Raw genomic sequence first — 20,021 nt, 5'->3', positions numbered from 1 at the left:
ATAAATCAATAATTCCACCATGTAACTGTCAATCCAAAAGTTAATGGATTTCTTTAAGGAAATTCCATTTTCTGTGATGCGTTGCTTGTGGTTGCAGTCGAGCCTATTCGAGGGAATGCCAAAAAGCACTTAGAATATGTACATAAATTTTGAAAACCCAACTATGCAAAAGCTTCTGTTATTATTGCAAGTTCATTGTTAAATAGTTTGATGTATAAACCGTACAAAGACGTGGAAACTCCTGGACTCTGGGAACAATATGTGAAGTCTAGAAAACGAAGTTATTACATGAGATCACAATTCACAAGGTGACGCCGCCGAGAATTCCTATGCAGGAGCTCTAATTTACAAGTTTCATTTCTCAGGGTAAGCCTTCGTACCATTCCGGGCACCATTAAAAATGGTGTTGGGGGAAGCTTGTCTGGCAAAGGACCATCTTCTTGATTCATAAATAGCAATTTCCAAAATTATGAAAACAGAAATGTTGCCATCACTGGGGCTGCAACTGTTAGTTCCTCGATAACTGCCTCCATGGTAGGTCTGTTTTCAGGATCTTCGTGGGTGCAAACGAGTGCCATTTTCCCCAGCTTAGCAGCCTCGGACTCGGAGAACTTTCCCTTGAGATTCCTGTCAATGAAATTTTCAAATGTTGCAGATTCGGCTGCCAATCGCATTGAGCTTGTGAGCACCAGAGAACCGGAGAGAATCTGGAGGATGATCACTCCAAATGCAAATACGTCACTCCTCTCAGAGAAACGGCCAGTGGTGACATACTCTGGAGCCAAGTATCCCATTGCAGCACTCGTTTTGAGAACTGAAAATACAATGTCATCTGCAAGAAGCTTATGAAGGCCACAGTCTGCAATCAATGGGTTGAACTGCTGGTCAATTAAAACCTTCTCAACAGATAAGTTCCGGTGAACTATGGCAGGCTTGTTCACTTCGCTGCTATGCAAATATCCAATGCCTGGTTTTGTAGAAGCATCAAATATCAGTAGATATAGGAGAGTTAAAAAAAAAAATCATGAGAATGATGAGTGATACCAAAGCAAAACTGACCTTTTGCAATCCCAATGATGATGGAAACCCTTGTAGACCAATCAAGTACATTACTGCTTCCTTCTTCTTGATCAAGATATTTTGAGAGCTTTCCCTTGGGAGCAAAGTCATAGATGAGAAAACATTCACCTCTGCCCCTTGAGCAACAAAATCCTCGTAACCTGATGATGTTTTCGTGTCTTAATGAGGTTAATAGGTACAGTCCCTTTACAAACTCAGCTTCCTCAGATTTACAACTGGTGACGTTAATGCTTCTAATCGCTACAAGAGAACCGTCTCTGAGAGTTCCTTTGTAGACAGACGAGAAGTTGCCCTTTCCCAACAAGTTCACCTCAGAAAAGCACTGGGTTGCTGACTCAACCTCTTCCAGGTTTAACCTAAAGCTGTTTAGATGTTCCCGGGAGAATCCTGTGCCATTGAGATAATCGCCCAATGGATCCCATCCATGACAATATTCGAGGCTCACAAGAGGAGAGGCACCATTTCTGTTGAAGTCCTTAGCCAGAGTCAGGTCAGTGCTAAGCTGCCAATCTGAAGACTCCGATGTATTCCCAATCTTTTGCTTGCGCCGCCGGTAGCGAAAAAAGATTAAGATTCCAGTACCTGCTAGAATGACAGTGACTGAAGTAACTGCGGCAAGAACGGCAATTTGTGGGAATTTTGATGAGTTTGAGCACTGGGATTGGTTGCAATGTTCCTTGAAACCTGAGGGCTCGGAGATGTCAATGGGAGTGGTATCGTTCGAGTGTGATCCGAAAGGTTTAACTGGGTTGATTTGCGTATTATCATAAACAGTGCATGCTCTCAATGAAGCAATTCCATCTCCACATAACCCTGGGTTGTTCTGAAACTGGAATCCTCCATTCAATCTCTTCAAAGCTTCGTTTCCAATCATCAAAAAGCTGAAATAAGTCTTGATTGCAGAGGAGAACAAAGTTCAAACAAACGATAAAAACGAGTAAGGAGGGTAACAGAAAGACTTACCAGAAGGAACAATCCCAGAAAGAGTGTTGTTTTGGACATCAAGAAACAGCAATTCTGCATTATTAGCTAAGCTTTCAGGGATTGTACCAAAGAGGGAATTGAAACTCAAATCAAGCCTTTTTAACTTTCCCAAGTTGCCTAGGCTGTCAGGAATTCCACCATTTAGTCTGTTATGTTGCAATGTAAGAACACTTAGGCTCTTCAAGGATCCTATTTGGGCAGGTATATTTCCAGTCAGCTGATTACAACATAGCTGTAGGACTACAAAACAGAGCAATATCACTTTTAGCTGAATTTGGAATATTATGACGAAGATCTTATTTGAAAATTCTTTGAAAACAATTATTTTGCCATGAATACCGCATTCGTCCAAAAAATAGAAACCTTCCATCAGTAATTCAATAGGCCTTGAAACCAATGATGTCCAGAAAAACCACGTTACTCGGTGTTGCACTATTTATATGCTAAGGAGTAAGAAAATGATGGAAAATAAAGAAATAAACTACTTCAATCTGAGGTCCTCGTACTTTTGGCATTGGCCATTGGAGTGAACTGAGGAATTTTACCACCAAATTATCAATTTGCAAGATGAAATTCAAATAGAAACCCTTTTAATGTGATCCAGAGATATTATCTCAAATCGTAAACAGAAGATTAAAGAAAACAAGAAAAAAAAAATTGTAGCAAAGTCCGTGCGGTTTTCTCTACACCAATCAATTACATAGCTCTAGAGAAATAAATAACTTTAATCACATTTAAACTAACCTTGATGCAGAATGGCAACTCCTAAGAAAGGAGAGAAAAAGCAAACGAACAACAGGACTATGAAACTTTTTTCCCCAAAATGAACAACTGACCTTGTAAAGAAGCCATGCTGCCGATCTCAGGAGGAATATTCCCAGATAAGTTATTCACATCTAAATACAAATCTGTCAACTCAGTCAGGTTCCTGATCTCTTTCGGAATTTCTCCTGACAAACTGTTATAGTGCAAGTACAGACCAGACAGGCACTTGAGACCGCTCAAAGAAGGCGACAACTTGCCGGTCAAACCCTTGCCCTGTAACGAAATGTTAGCCACTTTCCGATGCTCGTTGCATGCTATTCCCTCAAATGAACCGCTGCACGGGTCACCATTTTCTGTCCATGATTGAAGGAGCTTGTTTTCTGGGTCTAGAGAAGCCTTTAGGTCCAAAAGGGCTCTCAGCTCTGTGTTTCCGCAAACAAGGCCTGTAAGAGAAGATGTGATCAAGACAAGTAGAGGTATAAGAACATGAGAGATACCCATGTTATTGTTAGCTTTCTGGTGAAGCTGTGTTTCAAGAGTATTATAATGAGGAAGCCATATCTGTACTTCTTTGTTCTGCGAGTTTCTGAGCATTGAATTATTGCTGTAGATTTAGAATGTGTTTATGGAATTGACAGAGTGGCCAGAGAGACAATGAGAGCTGAGTGAGAGAGACGTAATATTACTGTATCTCAAAGTTGGAAGTCAGCACAATAACGACTTTTGGAGACTAGCACGTTCACATTTGGAGTTTAATGTTAGCAGGGAGATAAGGTTTCAGAATAAGGGACACTTGCCTTTGATGACTACATCACTACAACCACTGCAAACAATCTTGACCGTAGATCAGGGGAAAGAACAATATGATCGTTAGTGATGCTAGGGTCCTACTTGATTTTGACCTATTGCTTTGATTGATCATGAAAAATAACATGTAACTAATTACAATGGTGACTTACAGATTGGTGATGCAATGTAATGCTAAGATACATTCCATATTTCAAATTTTGAAACATTAATTTATATAAAACAATAACTCATTTGGATTGCCAACATTGACGTTTATTTTAGTTTAGCAGATTAACAAGAAGAAGATTTAAATATCCTGGATTAATAATATATGTCACTGACATTCTTTTCTCCCCCCGAGTTCTTGAAGTCAATAGGTAGGAAACCTAAATTGGCTGATTGGCACACAAATCATGGCACCCCACATGGGGTTTTGACTTATCTTTCTCAATAGCTGAAATCCGAGCTTATTTACAATGTCTTCAGAATATAATTTCTACACAATCCCAATAAAAAAAGAAAAGAAAAGAATATATTTGTACGCACATCAATACAAATATACAGAACAGAGAAGTTAAGAATGGCTCTAAAATTTTATTTCATTATATGAACGATGCTCTGCTCACATATTCTTCTTGGTTGTTACATACAACAAGCCAAATCCTCCATGTGTTAGCTTTTCACAAATGATTATTCGAGTTGGACCCAGAGCAGATACAACCAACTTGATTAGGACAAAACTGTTACTATTCCCTTAACCTAGGATTCCTTAATTTATAAATTAAAACCATCATAATCTTTATTAGATGCTTCATAAAACATTGAAATGACTCGTGAGATTAGTTTAATCTCAGTTGGGGTTCTTTAGTTATCCATCAAAGGGCTCTTTTTCTTTTTTACCATATTTTGAAGGATAAAAAATTTAGAGGCTTCAGTTCCTTTAACCCTTATTCATCAAGCGGTGGTGCTATCCTTAATACTCGTAGACATAAATTTAATATGAACATACAGAGCTGACCTTTCGGGTCCTGTGAGAGATTAAAGGCAAAATGTACTTCTGCTCCCCAAAAGTCCAAGTAGTTGGAGTTCGTAAATTGCTCTAAAACAACTGAGAGCAAAGGCAACACCCACTGGTCCCGCAGCATTAAACAAAAGTAGTTTAGTGGGCAAACTAGAGCTTGTAAAATTTGACGCGATCCGATTATTTGATGCGAACACGACATAAATAAATGGGTATGGGTCGTTAAATTTAACATGATTATTAAATGGATCGGGTCCGAGTCAACACGATTTTTTTTCGTGTCGGGTTAGGGTGAAAATTCTTGACCCATTTACCCGATCAATGACCCGATTATATTTTCTGTTTTAAAATAATTTACATATTCTTATCATTAAAACTCAAATATTAGAGATGATTTTTTTTTAAAGGGTGAATATAAACACAATGTTTTATTTATAAAATTTTAAATATATTTAGAGCTTCAATAGTGTAAATGTGTAAAAATTGATAGATATGTATATTTTATAATATTGATATATAATATTATATATATATATATATATATATATATATATAATATTAAAACCTCAATAGTGTAAATGTGTAATATATTAGTAGATATGTATATTTTATAATATCGAGAAATTATGTATGTATGTATGTATGTACGTATGTATGATATTATGTAAATATTTGATGTAACTTTTGTTCAATATATAAATATTAAACGGGTTATTGGGTAACCCGATTATTTTTTTGTGTCGGGTTTGGATTTCAATATTTTGGCACGATTATTAAATGAGTCAGATTTAGATCGATCTAAATTTAATATGACACGAAACTGACACGATACGAACATGACCCGATGACCCGTTTTACCAGCTCTAAGACAAACCTAGCTGATGTGAATTTAGAAAAAAAAGTTCAGACAATATAGATCCTCCATCATGGTCCACAAGAAAGTAGTCTGCCACCTTTGCATTTTGAACAGGGGGAGCTATCTTTTGCAATGACTCTAAAATGATACCAGCTACTTAGCAATATCTGATCCACGTAATTTAAATGAGAAAAGGGGTTTGTGGAGAGAAAAGATTGAAGCATAATTAAAGTCAAAGATAAAGAAATAAAGCCACTTGAAACTTTTTTCGTCAAAAGACAAAAGCCTCCCCTCCATTCTCGTTAAGAGTGACTGAGATGGAAAAAGAAGGTACTATTCTATGTACCGTAAGAAAAAGATTGTTTGAGGTAATTAAAGAACGCAATTGAAATTTCAAATGGGGCGGCAGTTTTTTTAAAAAAAAGATATTACAACTTTACAAAACAAGCCATAAATAAAAAGTAATTTATATAGATTTTAACCATTATTTATTTATTTATTTATTTCAAAAAGTCACAAAACAAGGAAAAACATTATACGGTATTTCAGACATTGCAGATGTCTATGAAATACAAGTCGAAGTTTGAACATATGCGGTAAGTGTTGTTATAAAAAAAAATATTTTCAGCTTTATATTAATTAATAAAATGCACTGCCTTGGCTTTATGATCATCTTTCAATTTAATCTTTCCCTTTCTTTTTCCCCCTCTCTCCTGGATTTGTGGGGAAAGGCTTGTTTAGTCTTTGTTCCTTTCAATAATGTTCCATTAAAAGCATAGGGTAATTCCAGCTTCTTAGTAAATAGTCATACATATGGCAGAATCATACACCACGATAGCTTTGTCTCCCACCCCCCACCCCCCCCAAAACAAAAAATAATAATAATAATAATAATAAAAAGGCTTTTGGGAACCTAATTATTATTTATCATTACTAAGATCAACTTTGAGACCGAAAAAGAACCCTCCCCACAAAACACCCCCCAAAACCCAACCCCTCCATCCCCATTCACTGTTCGTCTTCATCTTCTCAAGAAAAATAATATCCTTTTTCCTTGTCTTAGTTTTTTTTTCTATCTCTTCGTGTGCAAGTAGTTTATTTCCATCCCAATCTAGATTTGTGATGGTCTTGTTTCCATCCAAGTCTAAATTTGCGAAAAATTGTAAGAAATTTGTTGTAAGATCAATTGGTAGAGGCAACACTAGGGGTAGAGGTTGTTATTGTTAAAAAGAGTAAAAGATTATTATTAGTGAAGCTATGTGTACCATTTGCATGTTGCAGATGTCCCGTGCACACTGTCTTCATTCATTGATAAAATGCACTCTTTTTAGCTGGACTCTAAAGATTTGTACTCAACTACAGGCATAAACAAACACGTACGGAGATCAAAATCATTGACACTCGTAGCCTCGGCAATAATCGTTTGCATTTTCAATAGCATGAACTCGCAGCCACTCTTCTCTTCTGTAACCCTGCAAGTATAAACTTGCTGTACTGGCTGGCTTCGGAAATCGATCCGTATCCCTATGTATAAAAAGTTTTGAGCTTAACATTCACCATTAACAGTCTCTGAGATCACAAGCAACAACTAATTTTAGTTGTGGCGCACTTGGTCCAATCATTTTTGGGCCTGGTCCTGGCAATCGAAACTTTGAGCCCAACACTGATTGAACTTGATCCAACATATTGGATCCATTTAATAGTACTACACTAGCAGTAATGTTAAAATTTGCAAGTAGAATCCACTGTGGGTCCCAAGTGGATCATTTACGTGAACGTCCACTGCAACCGGTGAAACTCCCAATGCTTTATGGTTTATGCGTCGATATCACATCCCACCCAGACAGAACAATTGATTGGACAAGACACAATTGACGAGAAGAGACCATTTCAAAGTTCAAATCATAAAAACTGAAACGACGCCGCTTTCCTCTCCTCTCCTCTCTAACTTGAAACGACGGCGTTCCTATCCCAATGAAACGCCCCCAAATTCTAGCCATTCACCACTTGAAATATCAAAAATCAAAAATCAATTTCATTTCTCTCATTCCCTCGGAACTCACACGCAGAGAGAGAGAGAGAGAGAGAGAGACAGAGAGAAGTGAAAATCCGAATAAATAAATAAATAAATAAATAAAAAGGAAAAAAGAGAAAGGAAATGGGAAAGGATCTGAGCGACGACCAGGTCTCGTCAATGAAGGAAGCCTTCACAGGAAGGAGAAGTCGTAACAAGGTTTCGCGCCGTCTGAGCTAGGGATCCTAATGAGGTCACTTGGGGGAAACCCGACCCAGGCCCAGCTCAAATCCATAATCTCCGAGGAAAAACTAACGGCACCCTTTGACTTCCCGCGGTTCCTTGACCTGATGGCCAAGCACATGAAACCTGAGCCCTTCGATCGCCAGTTGCGTGACGCCTTCAAAGTGCTGGATAAAGATAACACCGGCTTCGTCTCCGTCTCCGATCTACGACACATTCTCACTTCTATTGGGGAGAAGCTGGAGCCTTCCGAGTTTGATGAGTGGATCCGGGAAGTGGATGTCGGGTCCGACGGCAAGATCAAGTACGAGGATTTTATTGCCAGGATGGTGGCCAAGTGACCAGTGATTGGATCTTCAACTTTAAGATATGATTAATGGGTGTCTGTTTATTTTTAATGTTTTCTGCAATTAATGTTGAGTTTTGTGTACCTTTCTGTTTTAATGTGATGGATTTTGATGGTATTTCTTGAATTGTTGAAAGTAATGCTGACCTTTTGTTAGGTATTTTTTTACATTCTGAACTTTGATGTTATGTGTAATATATAATGTGTAGATGTTTCTTGAAATGAATTGGTTTATTAATGCTAAGCTTTTGTTCCAGATTGTATTACTGTCCACGTTTGTAATAGGCTCATAATCTTTGGATTTTGAGGGCTATTTTAGATTGGTTTCGATTGTGAATGCTCCTGGAAATTCATTATTTCTGTATAATAATAATGTGACGTGAGGGGGGTGAGATTTTTTGTTTTCTTTCTTTGTAAGTAATAGATGGATAAAGGTTCCTTTGGTTTTCAGATTTTGAAGCTTCCATGCTTATAAATTCTGGTCAATTTATGACAGGTGAAATAATGTAGTTGTGTAAAATGTAATTAGAATTTACCTACGGTATTTTCTCTTTTGCACTAAATGTGTTCAAGGCAATAAAATGAAGGCCTACTCTTTTTTTCGTAAGATAATTAAATATTCTCCTCTTTATGCTATTGGTAACAAGTGAGCTTCAAACTTTGAAGGATTGTTTGCACTGCTTAGTTGTTTTGTTTGGTGAGATCCCCAGTGATATGGAGGCGCAAGCAGTATAGTAATACTATTCTGGATCTGCACAAAACATCTCTATCCTTCAACACTATGCTTCATGAAGTGGTCCTAAAAGTACCTTGAACCAGCTTCCATTGATCTTGTAAAACATATGATATGGGTGAAACATTCTGCAGGTCATCTTCTAATTCATTGTCTGTTCCTACAGTCTTGAGCTGGAATCACTCACTGAAAAAGTGAGCCATATGTGAGTATTAAATGAGGAATCCTTTATTAAAGCAAGCTAGTTCAAACATAGCATCGTTTGTTCAGGCCAAGATTTGCTTAGCTATGGACTGGTGGAGGCTTTTGTGTCTGAGTGTGTATAAGGTGGTCTGATTTCAATTCTTTTTATATATAAGGTTAAGTCTTAAGTAGTAATGTAATTTAGATTTTGAACTCATTTTTGCTTCTAAAATTAGATTTCTGCCAATGTCGGGCTCAATGTCCCTTCATCTGAAGATGCAACTGGTCAAACTTGTCATGGGCATGGACATAGGCTTGTTTATTGTTTCTTACTGTTTTGGATAGCATCATGATTTGTGGAATGAAATGAGTCTGATCATTGCATTTTGTGTGAATAGTTGTCTCATGGCTTGAGACTGGTGTAATTTCCCACTAATGGACATAGGCTTGTTTATTGTTTCTTACTGTTTTGGATAGCATCATGACTTGTAGAAAGAAATGAGTCTGATCATTGCATTTTGTGTGAATCGTTGTCTCATGGCTTGATATTGGTGTAATTTCCCACTAATGGACATAGGCTTGTTTATTGTTTCTTACTGTTTTGGATAGCATCATGATTTGTGGAATGAAATGAGTCTGATCATTGCAGTTTGTGTGAATAGTTGTCTCATGGCTTGAGATTGGTGTAATTTCCCACTAATGATGTCGGTCTGTTTAGTTAAGATTTAAAGATGTCTGCGGTTAGGTGGTTGTTCAGCATATGCTCATGTTTATTAAACTGTGAGAATTTTGATCTTTCATTGCACCTTCTCGTGAACAGCTCTTCGGAGGTACCTAGGTACTACTATTACCAAGAAAGGAATTTTTTCCTTTTTCCCCTATTACTTAACTATATTAGAAGATTTCTGAGAGACGACCATCCTTCCAAACTCGAATTGCAGCAAGTAAACTTGGTTACCCGTTAAAATTTGAAGTGGCCGTCGGAAATAATGTTGGAAATATTGCATATTTTTCTTTTAGTATCCATTGGAAGAGTGCTGAAACTGAATGCATCTTTTTCAAAACTGCAAATGGGTTTCATTTTGGTTTTTGAGAATTGGAATCGCACTTTACAGAACCATTTGTCGTGTTCCTTTAGGCTTTGCGACATTTAATAGCTGTTTCAACTTGCAAGGTTTTATATGGTTAAAAGTCGACCATATTCAAGTGTGTTACTCGAAATCATAACTTGAGCTGCACGATGGAATCGGACAATTAAAGAAAATATACATTCACGTGGATTGATGTACAAATATGTGCTGGTGTTTTTTCAGACAGAGTGGCTGATACTATCATTTGGGTTTGCCTAATTATATCCCACTAGGAACATGCAAAAATGAGTATCTAGTACGTGGGGATCTTGTCTGGCTTATTTTTAGTAGATTGTAAATTATTATTATTTTTTTAATACTGATTACACATTAAATTATTTTATTATATAGATATTTATAACTGTTATTAGAGCAGACATTACACTGATATTTATAGTCAGATATATTAGTGAGACTTACATTATTACATTAATTTTATGAAGTACATGCCTAGACATATGACCCTCATAGACGAGGGATGTACCCTCACAAACGAGAGATGTATCTTCACAAGCGAGGGATGTCTCTGTTCCATTCACATTCACATTACACTGATATTTACAATACATATGACCATCACAAACAAGAAATATCTTTACTCCACTCACATTTCGTAAGGAATAAAAACTTACAGATTAAGTCTACAAATTTTTTTGTTTAATTATAGGAGGTTGAGTTTATGAAGACTCGAACCACTACCCTTATAGTCCTACTTAACTTTGAGAGTAGTGATTCGCCCATTATAAATTACATTAAATATAACTTATAAAGACCCTTACCATTCATCATTGATTCCATTAAATATGATAACAACTTGCCATATGTTCCATTTACAAACTTAAATGTGAAATATTCGATGAAGTTTATTACATTTTTATCAACCAAAATTCAATTCTTATCTTTTCCTCTTCTTTTTGTCTTTTTTGTAAAAAATTCATTTTAAAAGGTACAGACTAGAGGCATTGATAAAGTTCAGGTCATTTTTTTAAAGTCCTCTACCACTTCAATATTCGGACTTAGGTGACTAATAAAATAAAGTTATTTAAAAATTATGCAGCCAATTCCTCGAACAAAAGTCCACAATTAAAGCCTCACATTACACACCCTTCGCCAAACCAATGGATTGTCTATCGGCTTAACAATTCTGCTTCTATGATCCTAAAAAAGAATCATAATTCTACAATAAATATGGCTTCACCCAGTAACAAAATGAATGTTTGAACTTTGTTTCAATGAACTACAATAAGTTTTTATGAGATTTATGATTTTACTAGTGCTACAATGGAGAGTGGATTTTTCTTGTAATTCTACTAGTAAATTAAACTTATTGTTACTTTATCTCTCCAAAAAAGTTGTAGTCTTGCAAAAATTAATGAAAGGGGTATTTTGCAATTTTTCTCCAAAAAAGAAAATAATAATAATAATAATTTTTTTTTTTAAAAAAAACTTACTAATCTCCAACTTTAAAGTTAGGGTTTCACTCGTCCTTTCCGCGGATAATTCTGAGAACTCTGCTTGACTTCTTGTAGCTCTCATAATTAGCATCAATCCTGATGCAGTTTACATCATGTGCATTCGCAAACCTGTTAAGGTTCTTCATTTGAAGGTCAGCAATTTTACGAACCTAATTCGCCAGAAGATTCCACAAACGAGCTGCTTTCAACAACAGGAGTTCAATAACTTTATAAACATATGCTACATGGTTTAGTCACCACAAATTTCCTAACCGATATGCTTTTAAAAAATTCAGGATGTACAGAACTTGCGATAACTTTTAAAAAACTATGAAACATTAATGTACAACAAGGTCAATGAAAACACCAATTCCTCCAAAAAGCAGTGACAAACCCAGATTGACTCAGTTTTGCAGATTGCTGGTATAACTTACAGTAAGAACGATTTGCAAATGTGTCTTACATCAATTGTTTAGATTTCCAACAATGTTTTGAAGTAATGTACAACCATCCCACCAAAAGAGGAACCAAGGTTACTAGAGTGAGTTGCAAAAGGATTTCAGAGACCGTGATTTGTTCTCTCAACAATGGAAATGGCAGCAAGATTACCGCATCTCCTTGACCAGCAAAGCAACATTTTGCAGTGCTGAGAGGCAACTCATTTAAACTGTGAGGCTCTGAGCTTTCTGGAGCTGGTAACTGACTTTCTGTAGATGGACTTTCAAAGTTTCCTCCATCATCTTGAGGAGGATTGTCAGAATCTTCTTTTCTGTCATTGCTTTCACTAGGATCACCACCACTACCATCCCTTGAGATGCCTCTGACCAAGTCTGGCCGAGCTTCAACCCCAACCCGTCTAAGGTGCAGCTGCACAATATGGATATTGGTCAAAACACAGGTTTTTAAATAAGCAAATGCATCTAGAACAGCTAACTTGTGCATCAAGATAATCTAAACAAACAGAATTATATAAACCTGAAGATGCAAATTGACTTCATCTGGGCGTGAAAGAAATGGGAACTCGCCCCCAGTTTTCATGTAAGCTTGCCTTGCTCCAGAATACCTCTCACTCAGCTGATCTTTCAGTTGTTGAGAAGTTGCACAATAGTCATTTGTCTTAAGCAACCATGGCAAAAAAATTCACAAAGCTATCAGCAGAATCTTAAACTTTTCTTCCACCATCAGCTCCAGAAGATGGTTCCAGTTAAGCAGTACCAATGTTGCAATAACAGATCATTAAAAACTCCAAAAAACTTAAACCACAGAAAATTTTAAAGTTCATGTAGTCATGTCCAAACAATCCCACATCATATGCACTAGAGTCCTTCCTCTTAAAATATATGCATGAACTTTCACATGCAAAACTCAAAACTTTTAGCAAGATTGTTTCATGGATATAAGAATTCTTCAAAAGAGAATTCAAGTTTCACCCACTTAACTAAACTATGCAATCTTCATTTCAAGGTATGCCTGCTGCAAGTTAATTAAAGAAATTATTGAAAAGTCTCATGCACACAAATACAAACAAGTCTCAGATAACATACATCCATTATAGTGATATGCGAATCTGAAAGCAGAAGATTTCCAACCGAAGCAGCATCAGCTGTCAAAGTCAACCTGGATGCCAAGTCTTCTCTTGATAGTGTTTCTACCTGGATAATGTCAAAAGAGTTCAGCAGTTCTTTTCTAGATCATATAGCTTTTTCACTGAAAGTGACAGGAGAAGGAGGCAAGCTAGAAATGATTTGGCATGTGGACATAACAGGAACAACTTTCCTTGGATATGTAACACCAAAACTAGGCCAGAGAACAAGTAAAAGAAAAAGTGAAAGAAAGTAAGATGATTCCAATTTCCAAGAAAATAAAAGTATTCATAAACCATATGAATATATGCCAGTTTCAAATTAACAATGACCCAAAATATAAGTTCATAGACCTTTTGTAACTATGATATGCACTTTCTACTACAATGCTACTCAGTATTTCATAGAGAACCATTATGCAAGTCCAAAACCTTAATGCCCACGGCACAGCAAAAATCTGTAAACAGAAGCAACCGATATGCTCCTATTTCCCATCTTTAATGATGAAAACTGAAGATTTTACTTGAGAAAGAACAACCTTATTATAACTTGCTATGTTGTTTACAGGAAATTGCAATGTACGAAAGGTTCTGGATGTTCTTTTTGTAACTTTGGCAATACAGAGTTACCTGGCAAACAACAAAGTCCACAGAATCTGCAATAAATGGTTCATGAGGGCCATCATGAATTCCTGTTAAGACGTATCGTTTAAGCAAAAAAGAAGGTGTCCAACTAACACTGCATGAGGCAATACCACCATTAGGCAAGTTTGGCATATCAGGAAAAAGAATGCCTAAGAGATACAAATGATAAGAAACCCTCTAATTGTAACAAATATGCCACTGCACTGAAGATAATAAGGACAAATGCTAATTAACTAAACAGGAAATTCCATATCAAACTTACGTATATCCTTTCAAACCTTTACTAAATACAACTTTTGCAAGAGTTTTGAATTGTCTACTAACAGTGATTTGACAAAATTATTAGAAAAGAAACAATTTATCAAAATTTCCACATTCAAGATTCTCGCCAAAATGGGGGGAGGGGGGGGGGGGGGGGGGGGGGTGGAACATTTGGGAACGAAAATTATACAAATACATGTTTTTATCTATACAACCACAATTATAGGAATTCAATTACTCCAAATCCCAGTCAATATGAAGAAATATGACAACATACATGGGAGCCCATGGCATTGCAGCTGCGAAACTATGCGTATCCAAAAATGTATTTGATAAGACTAATGATCTAACTCGTCTTGGGCGATGCTGAGCAAAAAGTTGTGCTAGGAAGCCTCCAAGTGATGTGCCGTAAAGGTGTATCTGTAGGAGATGGATTTATCAGTCACCAAACATAGAATCAAGTTGTAAATATAACTAAAGGTGCATCTAATTATTGATTAGTAATTGCAAACACTTACAAAATGAGAAACCTTACGCTCGCAATAAGTTATTGTGAAACCAATATATATTTCATTCATGGACCTAATATAGTAATTTCCTCATGAAATTAACAACTAATATGATTTATTAGCCTAGGCTTCTAGTACAGTTGCATGTGAAAACAGAGTAAAGATTAAGCAGATTGTGCTATTCGTGCAAATACTTGTACACTTAGAAAACAAAACTGAGATTATCATGTCAAGCAGAATATAGGCTATAATTCCTATACCATCAGTCAGTGCATTCATTTGCTGCAGTAGAAAACAGAAATTACAGATGAATCTCACTTCAATTTTTGGGTTTGGGGTTTTACATATTTTTCGATCCTCTGTATGCCAGTTATTTTAGCAGAAATTACAACATGATATGCATTTAGAATCCTCACTTGCAATCTTTGAGTACTTTCATATTTGACTTATCTAGATAACTCTTTTCTCAAGCTACGAAGTAGGCATTTCATGCATCATGTGATATTTATTGCAGCAAACAAGAAAAATGATACAAAAAGAGAAAGATGCAGTAGAAGCATATGCTGTGAATTAAATTCTCACATGATGAACATCAATGGCATCAAGGAATTTTTCAAATGCTTGAATCCACTCATGATGATTCCATACACGTGGAATATCAACAGAAATCACCCGGTAACCCTGAAAAATTGCAAAAGAGAAAAAAGCTATAAACCTAAAAAGGTAAAAGAAATGATATTAATCCAAATTGTTTATTGCTACCGAAATAAAATAAAAATGAAAAATGCAAGAATGAAAATTTGCCCAAAATGGCACCTATCAGATACCGTTGTGCATCTAACCACAAGTTTTCTATGGTAACAGAGTACAATTTTAAGCTGTATTCATAGTTTTGTTACAAATTCATCTGCAATTAAGGCAACCTAGACCTTAGAAAAATAATGTGCATTTCCCTAGAAAATAAATACAAAAAGAGGATATGGACAATCTGAAATGTGTTAAAGCAAGCAGAATAAGAACCAATTAAGTACCTTCATGGACAAAGCCATGATCTGCTTGTAGTAGACTTCTGCTGTCCCTGCCGTTCCAGGAAGACAAATAAGTGGAGGAACTACTTTTGGGCCAAAATCATAATATCGCCACTGCTTTGTGCCAATCTGAGAGTGAGAGGGAAATAAGAATTGAAGTTGCTATATAAGACACATCATTATTTGATAAAAGTACCACTATAAGGAGCAAGTAATTTGAGGGCAGTGCTAAAATATGACATAATCTCCCAGTAAAGTTTTAAATATCAAGCTGCTTCTTTCTACTTCAGGAATGACATCAACCAAGCAAAAATCTATAAATCAATTGAGATACAAACTTATCATAAAATTCAAGCTTGATCACAAATCCATTAACATTAAAAGAAATCAGAATTTTAAAGAACATTTGAATTCAAATTTGATCACTAGAGGCAATAGTCTGCCTCTGCCCAAAAGCTATGCTGCATGACATGACATCATCACAACATTATGCATTCTAAAAGCATTGAGAAATGGAGCCAATGAGTAAATCAAATGCCAAAAGAAATTAAGTCTTCCACATCACGTTCACATGGTAAACTCACTAAGTCAATAAATTAAAGTGAATCAAAATCTAAAGATGTCATCCTTAAGCAGAACGCAGACATTTCAAGACTAAAATCAGAAAATCAGAATGACAAGCTGATTTTTTTTTTTCTCAATACAAAGACAAGCTGACTTGAAAAGCCCAAATGTACCCTCATCAACCCCTCAACTAACATCTAAGAACAAATGCCTGCAGTTTGTGATGAAACAGTTCATTGAAGCTGAGGAGACGTATTTAACACGACAGTCAAAACTCGCGTGATCAAGATTATGATTCAATAATCAAGCACATAAAACAACAAGCAACTAGTTGTATACTCACTACTCAGTGACTTTTCTGAAGTCAAGGCTAAACAACATAAACAAATTAAATGTACTACCACCAAAACTGGCAGTATTATCCAAATATAGTAACCCAATGCATCAAACAAGGAAAGAGATACAGATAAAAACTCATAAACCACCATGGTCAAGAAGAAGATATCATAATTGAACAAAATCATCAGCAATAAACAATAGCAAACTAACAAGTAAAACCCATAATCAAACAACAAACAACCAGAACCACATCAAAATTTATGAAAATTGAGGTCTAAGCATTGAAAACATTTAAACATAACAGTCAACAGAAACAAATCCTCAGTACTAATCAACTTACAATAAGGCATTAAAGCTCCAACAAACGCATGCCCAGTACAGTGGCCAGCTAACAAGTCAAAAACCACAATCAAACATAGAAATATGAAAACATATTCACATCAATATTTTGCAAAATCCATAAGAACCCCTAACACGTTACAATGAACAAATAAAGACGACTACTTGATTAACTAGAGTTCAAACAAAAACATACCCAGTTAAAAAAAAATGAAGGTAAATAAATAAAAGATGGTAAAAAAGTTCCGAAAAGATATAAATGAAGAGAAACTTACAGGGATCTTGTAAAGAGGGACCTGAGACTTGAAGTGGACAAAATCTCCGGGCGCCGAGAAGACGCCTTTCATTGTCGACTTTTGAGCCTACACATGCATTCAAATTCGATTATTCCCTTTTCAAAAAAAAATAAAAATCGATTATTCCAATCTTATAAAAGATTGATCAATCATTCAATCACTGAAAGAAAAATTAACACGCTTTATTTTTTTTTCCCCTCTTCCTCTCACTTGATTATTGTTTGTATTGGCTGTTATTTCCATTTTGTTTTAAATTTAATTTTTATTTGGGGATTAGACGAGATGGACCACGTGCCTTTCTGTTAACAGTCACTTAACGGAACCCTCTTCAACTGTCCGTCAGCGTTAACGTCGTAACATGGGCGACCCCTTAAGAGAATTTTGTTGGAATATTTTGTCTAAATTCGACTTTTTCACCTGTTCTGAGGGGTCTTTGCGAACACAGAACATACAATAATTTTATGGCTTTTGTTATATTATATAATCATGTAACATATGTGATTATGTAGCAGTCGTAAAAATAACATAATTTTATTATCTTATACTTTTATATCTGTTGAATTTTTATTCAATCGACTGTTATATAATCATATCTGTTACATTATCATGTAAAATAACAATCTCTAATTTTATTATATTTGGTTTTATTATCTCCAACATGCTTATTTCGAGAGAGCGAGGGAGAGGAAAAAAAAAGACTATAACATTGTTATTTGATCAACATGATATGGAAGTGATTGTTCTGAAGTAATGTCAAGAGAATTGCTTATTATTTAATCGATTGATTTTTGTAAATTTTTTACATTTATGATTCTTTTAAAGAATAAAAATATAACATTGAGTTACATTTTTATCGATTATTGGATTAATGGTTGATATAATAATATAAATGTAAAAAAATTAAAAAAATAATTTTGATCATAAATTTAGTACTCAGTAAAAATTTAATTCAACACTAAATTATAATAATTTTAAAAATCATCAAATATTGATAGATGAGAATATTCAATTCAATTTTAATTGAGTGTATTAAATTAATTTCAACAATTTTATTTATTATGTTGTATAGCATGTTAACATGTGAAAAGTTTCAGCATTCAACAAAAATATTAAGTCACGTTGGTGAAAAATATTAAAAATTTACTCCTGATGATTATTATGGATGATATTCCTTACACTTCAGATACAATAACACCTTGGATACAGTAAACTCGATCATTAAAAATTTATTTCAATAACATATATAGATCATTAAAACCACAATTTTATCAACATTAAAGATTACGCGAAATTTTATCTTTCTTTACATGTAATCTTATTTAGCGTCAATGTGATGTACATCAAGATGTATATTTGATATTTCAATCAAACCAAAATTCATTATTTTTACGAATATTTTCTTTCAATTTTGATGGACCTTAAATCTCAGTATGCATATGGAGTTGCGTTTATCATATATACGTAAGAATGAAAAAAAAAATTAAAATTAAATAATATTTTAAATTTGGGTGATGTTATTTTTACCTTAATATTTTTGTAAAAGAAAAAAATCATTCTCATCCTTAGGGTTTCATACAATAGTCCATTTTATCCTTATTTTTTAAACAATAGCCCAAAACATCCTTCTGTTAACTCACCGTTAGTTGAATGTTGTTTGTTAGTAATTCAGTCAGGGTAAAAAATGATTTTCCATCAAAGAAAAAATTAGAAAAATAAATAAAAGTTGACATATAACTAAAAATGATTTTATCTAATCCCACTAAATACGAAATACCGAAAAAGGTGAAATTTTTTTATTCCAAACAATTCTTTTTTCACTCTTCTATTTTGGCGGCATGAAATCCTTATAAACCCTAGGTCTAAGTACCAAAAATATCATAATTTTCTTATTCATATAAGTATACTCTCTAATTGCACTATAAAATGGTTTGAATTGAGTTAAAGATAAAGAAGATATTCAACACTTGCAAACACATAAAAATTGATGGTATTTTTGAGTTTTTCTTCTAATGATTTAAAGATATTGTGTTAATTACAGTTTGTTCCTTATGGCTATATCAAACTATATCATCGTTGATTTCATTTAAGAAAAATTAATTAATTTTGCGTACTTTGTAGTGTTATTTAATTGTGTAAAAAAAATATTTTAATATAGTTTGTATCACTTTAATGAAATATCATATTTTGTCCCCAATGAATTACTAATTAACGGCTTTACACTAACGATGAGTTAACAGAATAATATTTTAGGTTATTGTTTGAAAAGTATGGATGAAATGAGTTATTACATTAAAATTTAGGGATAAAAAGAGTTTTTTCCCTTTTGTAAAGCACCCCACATCACAACAAGTTTAGAATATTTTAAGAAAATTTAAATATGTAAAGTAAGAAGTTTGAATAATTAATAATTTAAATCCTTTCTAATTTTTTATTCAGATCTTTTATTATATTTCACCTCTAACATTGCTTAACATAAGATTAATTTGACTATTTTATGCCTATAAGTAAAGTTCCAAATTATTCAAAAATTACTTTAACTTCAATAATTTTTATTTTAAAATAATGTATCAATAATATCGTATCAATAATACTTTATTAGTATGAGAGTGGAACTTTTAAGGTCCCTTTAAAATTCTCATAAAACCCCTATTTTTATTATTTTTATTTTAATACCAAACGTGCCCTTTTCCCATCTTTGTTCTGTTTGTTTGCATTTTTTTTTCTCTTTTTTCACTTACCATCCTCATAAAATAGATTGAATTTATGACAGATGAGATAACTCTTATTATTAAGCTTCAATTAAATTAGGGTGAGGATATTCGAACCCACCAAATCACTCTTCAAATCCACTTTTCTATTA

The 20,021-nt window shown here is 34.5% G+C and overlaps 3 protein-coding genes across 4 annotated transcripts; 1 reads left to right on the top strand and 2 right to left on the bottom strand.

The window, feature by feature from the left end:
- Positions 1–58: 58 nt before the first annotated feature.
- LOC18046930 (somatic embryogenesis receptor kinase 4) lies at positions 59–3,577 on the bottom strand. The gene is made up of 4 exons (XM_024187867.1): positions 2,901–3,577; positions 2,044–2,304; positions 1,060–1,938; positions 59–967 (listed from the first exon to the last, which is right to left on the bottom strand). Exons 1-4 carry the CDS (start codon positions 3,421–3,423, stop codon positions 468–470), a joined length of 2,163 nt encoding a protein of 720 aa, XP_024043635.1. The 5' UTR covers positions 3,424–3,577; the 3' UTR covers positions 59–467.
- Positions 3,578–7,518: 3,941 nt separating this feature from the next.
- Positions 7,519–8,354, top strand: LOC18046929 (probable calcium-binding protein CML13). The gene is given in 2 exon segments (XM_006440342.2): positions 7,519–7,731; positions 7,734–8,354. Coding segments are annotated over 2 exon segments (438 nt in total). The 5' UTR covers positions 7,519–7,653; the 3' UTR covers positions 8,094–8,354.
- A 3,635-nt stretch (positions 8,355–11,989) lies between these two features.
- LOC18046928 (maspardin) lies at positions 11,990–17,386 on the bottom strand. Of its 2 annotated transcripts, XM_006440340.2 has the most exons (9): positions 17,141–17,231; positions 16,867–16,914; positions 15,627–15,752; positions 15,178–15,276; positions 14,364–14,506; positions 13,811–13,919; positions 13,143–13,250; positions 12,574–12,714; positions 11,990–12,465 (listed from the first exon to the last, which is right to left on the bottom strand). In XM_006440340.2, exons 3-9 carry the CDS (start codon positions 15,642–15,644, stop codon positions 12,058–12,060), a joined length of 1,026 nt encoding a protein of 341 aa, XP_006440403.1. In that variant the 5' UTR covers positions 15,645–15,752; positions 16,867–16,914; positions 17,141–17,231; the 3' UTR covers positions 11,990–12,057. The 2 variants fall into 2 exon arrangements, with proteins under 2 accessions (XP_006440403.1, XP_006440404.1); XM_006440341.2 differs by lacking the exon at positions 16,867–16,914 and having other exon boundaries at positions 17,141–17,386.
- Between the last annotated feature and the right edge of the window lie 2,635 nt (positions 17,387–20,021).

Source organism: Citrus clementina, unplaced genomic scaffold (genome assembly GCF_000493195.1).
Source record: "Citrus clementina cultivar Clemenules unplaced genomic scaffold, Citrus_clementina_v1.0 scaffold_3, whole genome shotgun sequence".
Taxonomy (NCBI): Eukaryota; Viridiplantae; Streptophyta; class Magnoliopsida; order Sapindales; family Rutaceae; genus Citrus; species Citrus x clementina.
This window is presented reverse-complemented; position numbering and strand designations above follow the sequence as displayed.

Excerpts from the sequence above, each read along its gene's own strand:
- LOC18046930 (XM_024187867.1), bottom strand. The coding sequence starts at position 3,423 with ATGCTCAGAAACTCGCAGAACAAAGAAGTACAGATATGGCTTCCTCAT. Across the intron at positions 1,939-2,043 it reads TTCTGGGATTGTTCCTTCTG|CTTTGAAGAGATTGAATGGA; the intron begins GTAAGTCTTTCT and ends TTGGAAACGAAG. Across the intron at positions 968-1,059 it reads CATCATTGGGATTGCAAAAG|GCATTGGATATTTGCATAGC; the intron begins GTCAGTTTTGCT and ends CTACAAAACCAG.
- LOC18046928 (XM_006440341.2), bottom strand. The coding sequence starts at position 17,212 with ATGAAAGGCGTCTTCTCGGCGCCCGGAGATTTTGTCCACTTCAAGTCT. Across the intron at positions 13,920-14,363 it reads GCAATGCCATGGGCTCCCAT|TGTTAGTTGGACACCTTCTT; the intron begins GTATGTTGTCAT and ends TGCCTCATGCAG. Across the intron at positions 12,715-13,142 it reads CGCATATCACTATAATGGAT|ACAAATGACTATTGTGCAAC; the intron begins GTATGTTATCTG and ends TGGTTGCTTAAG.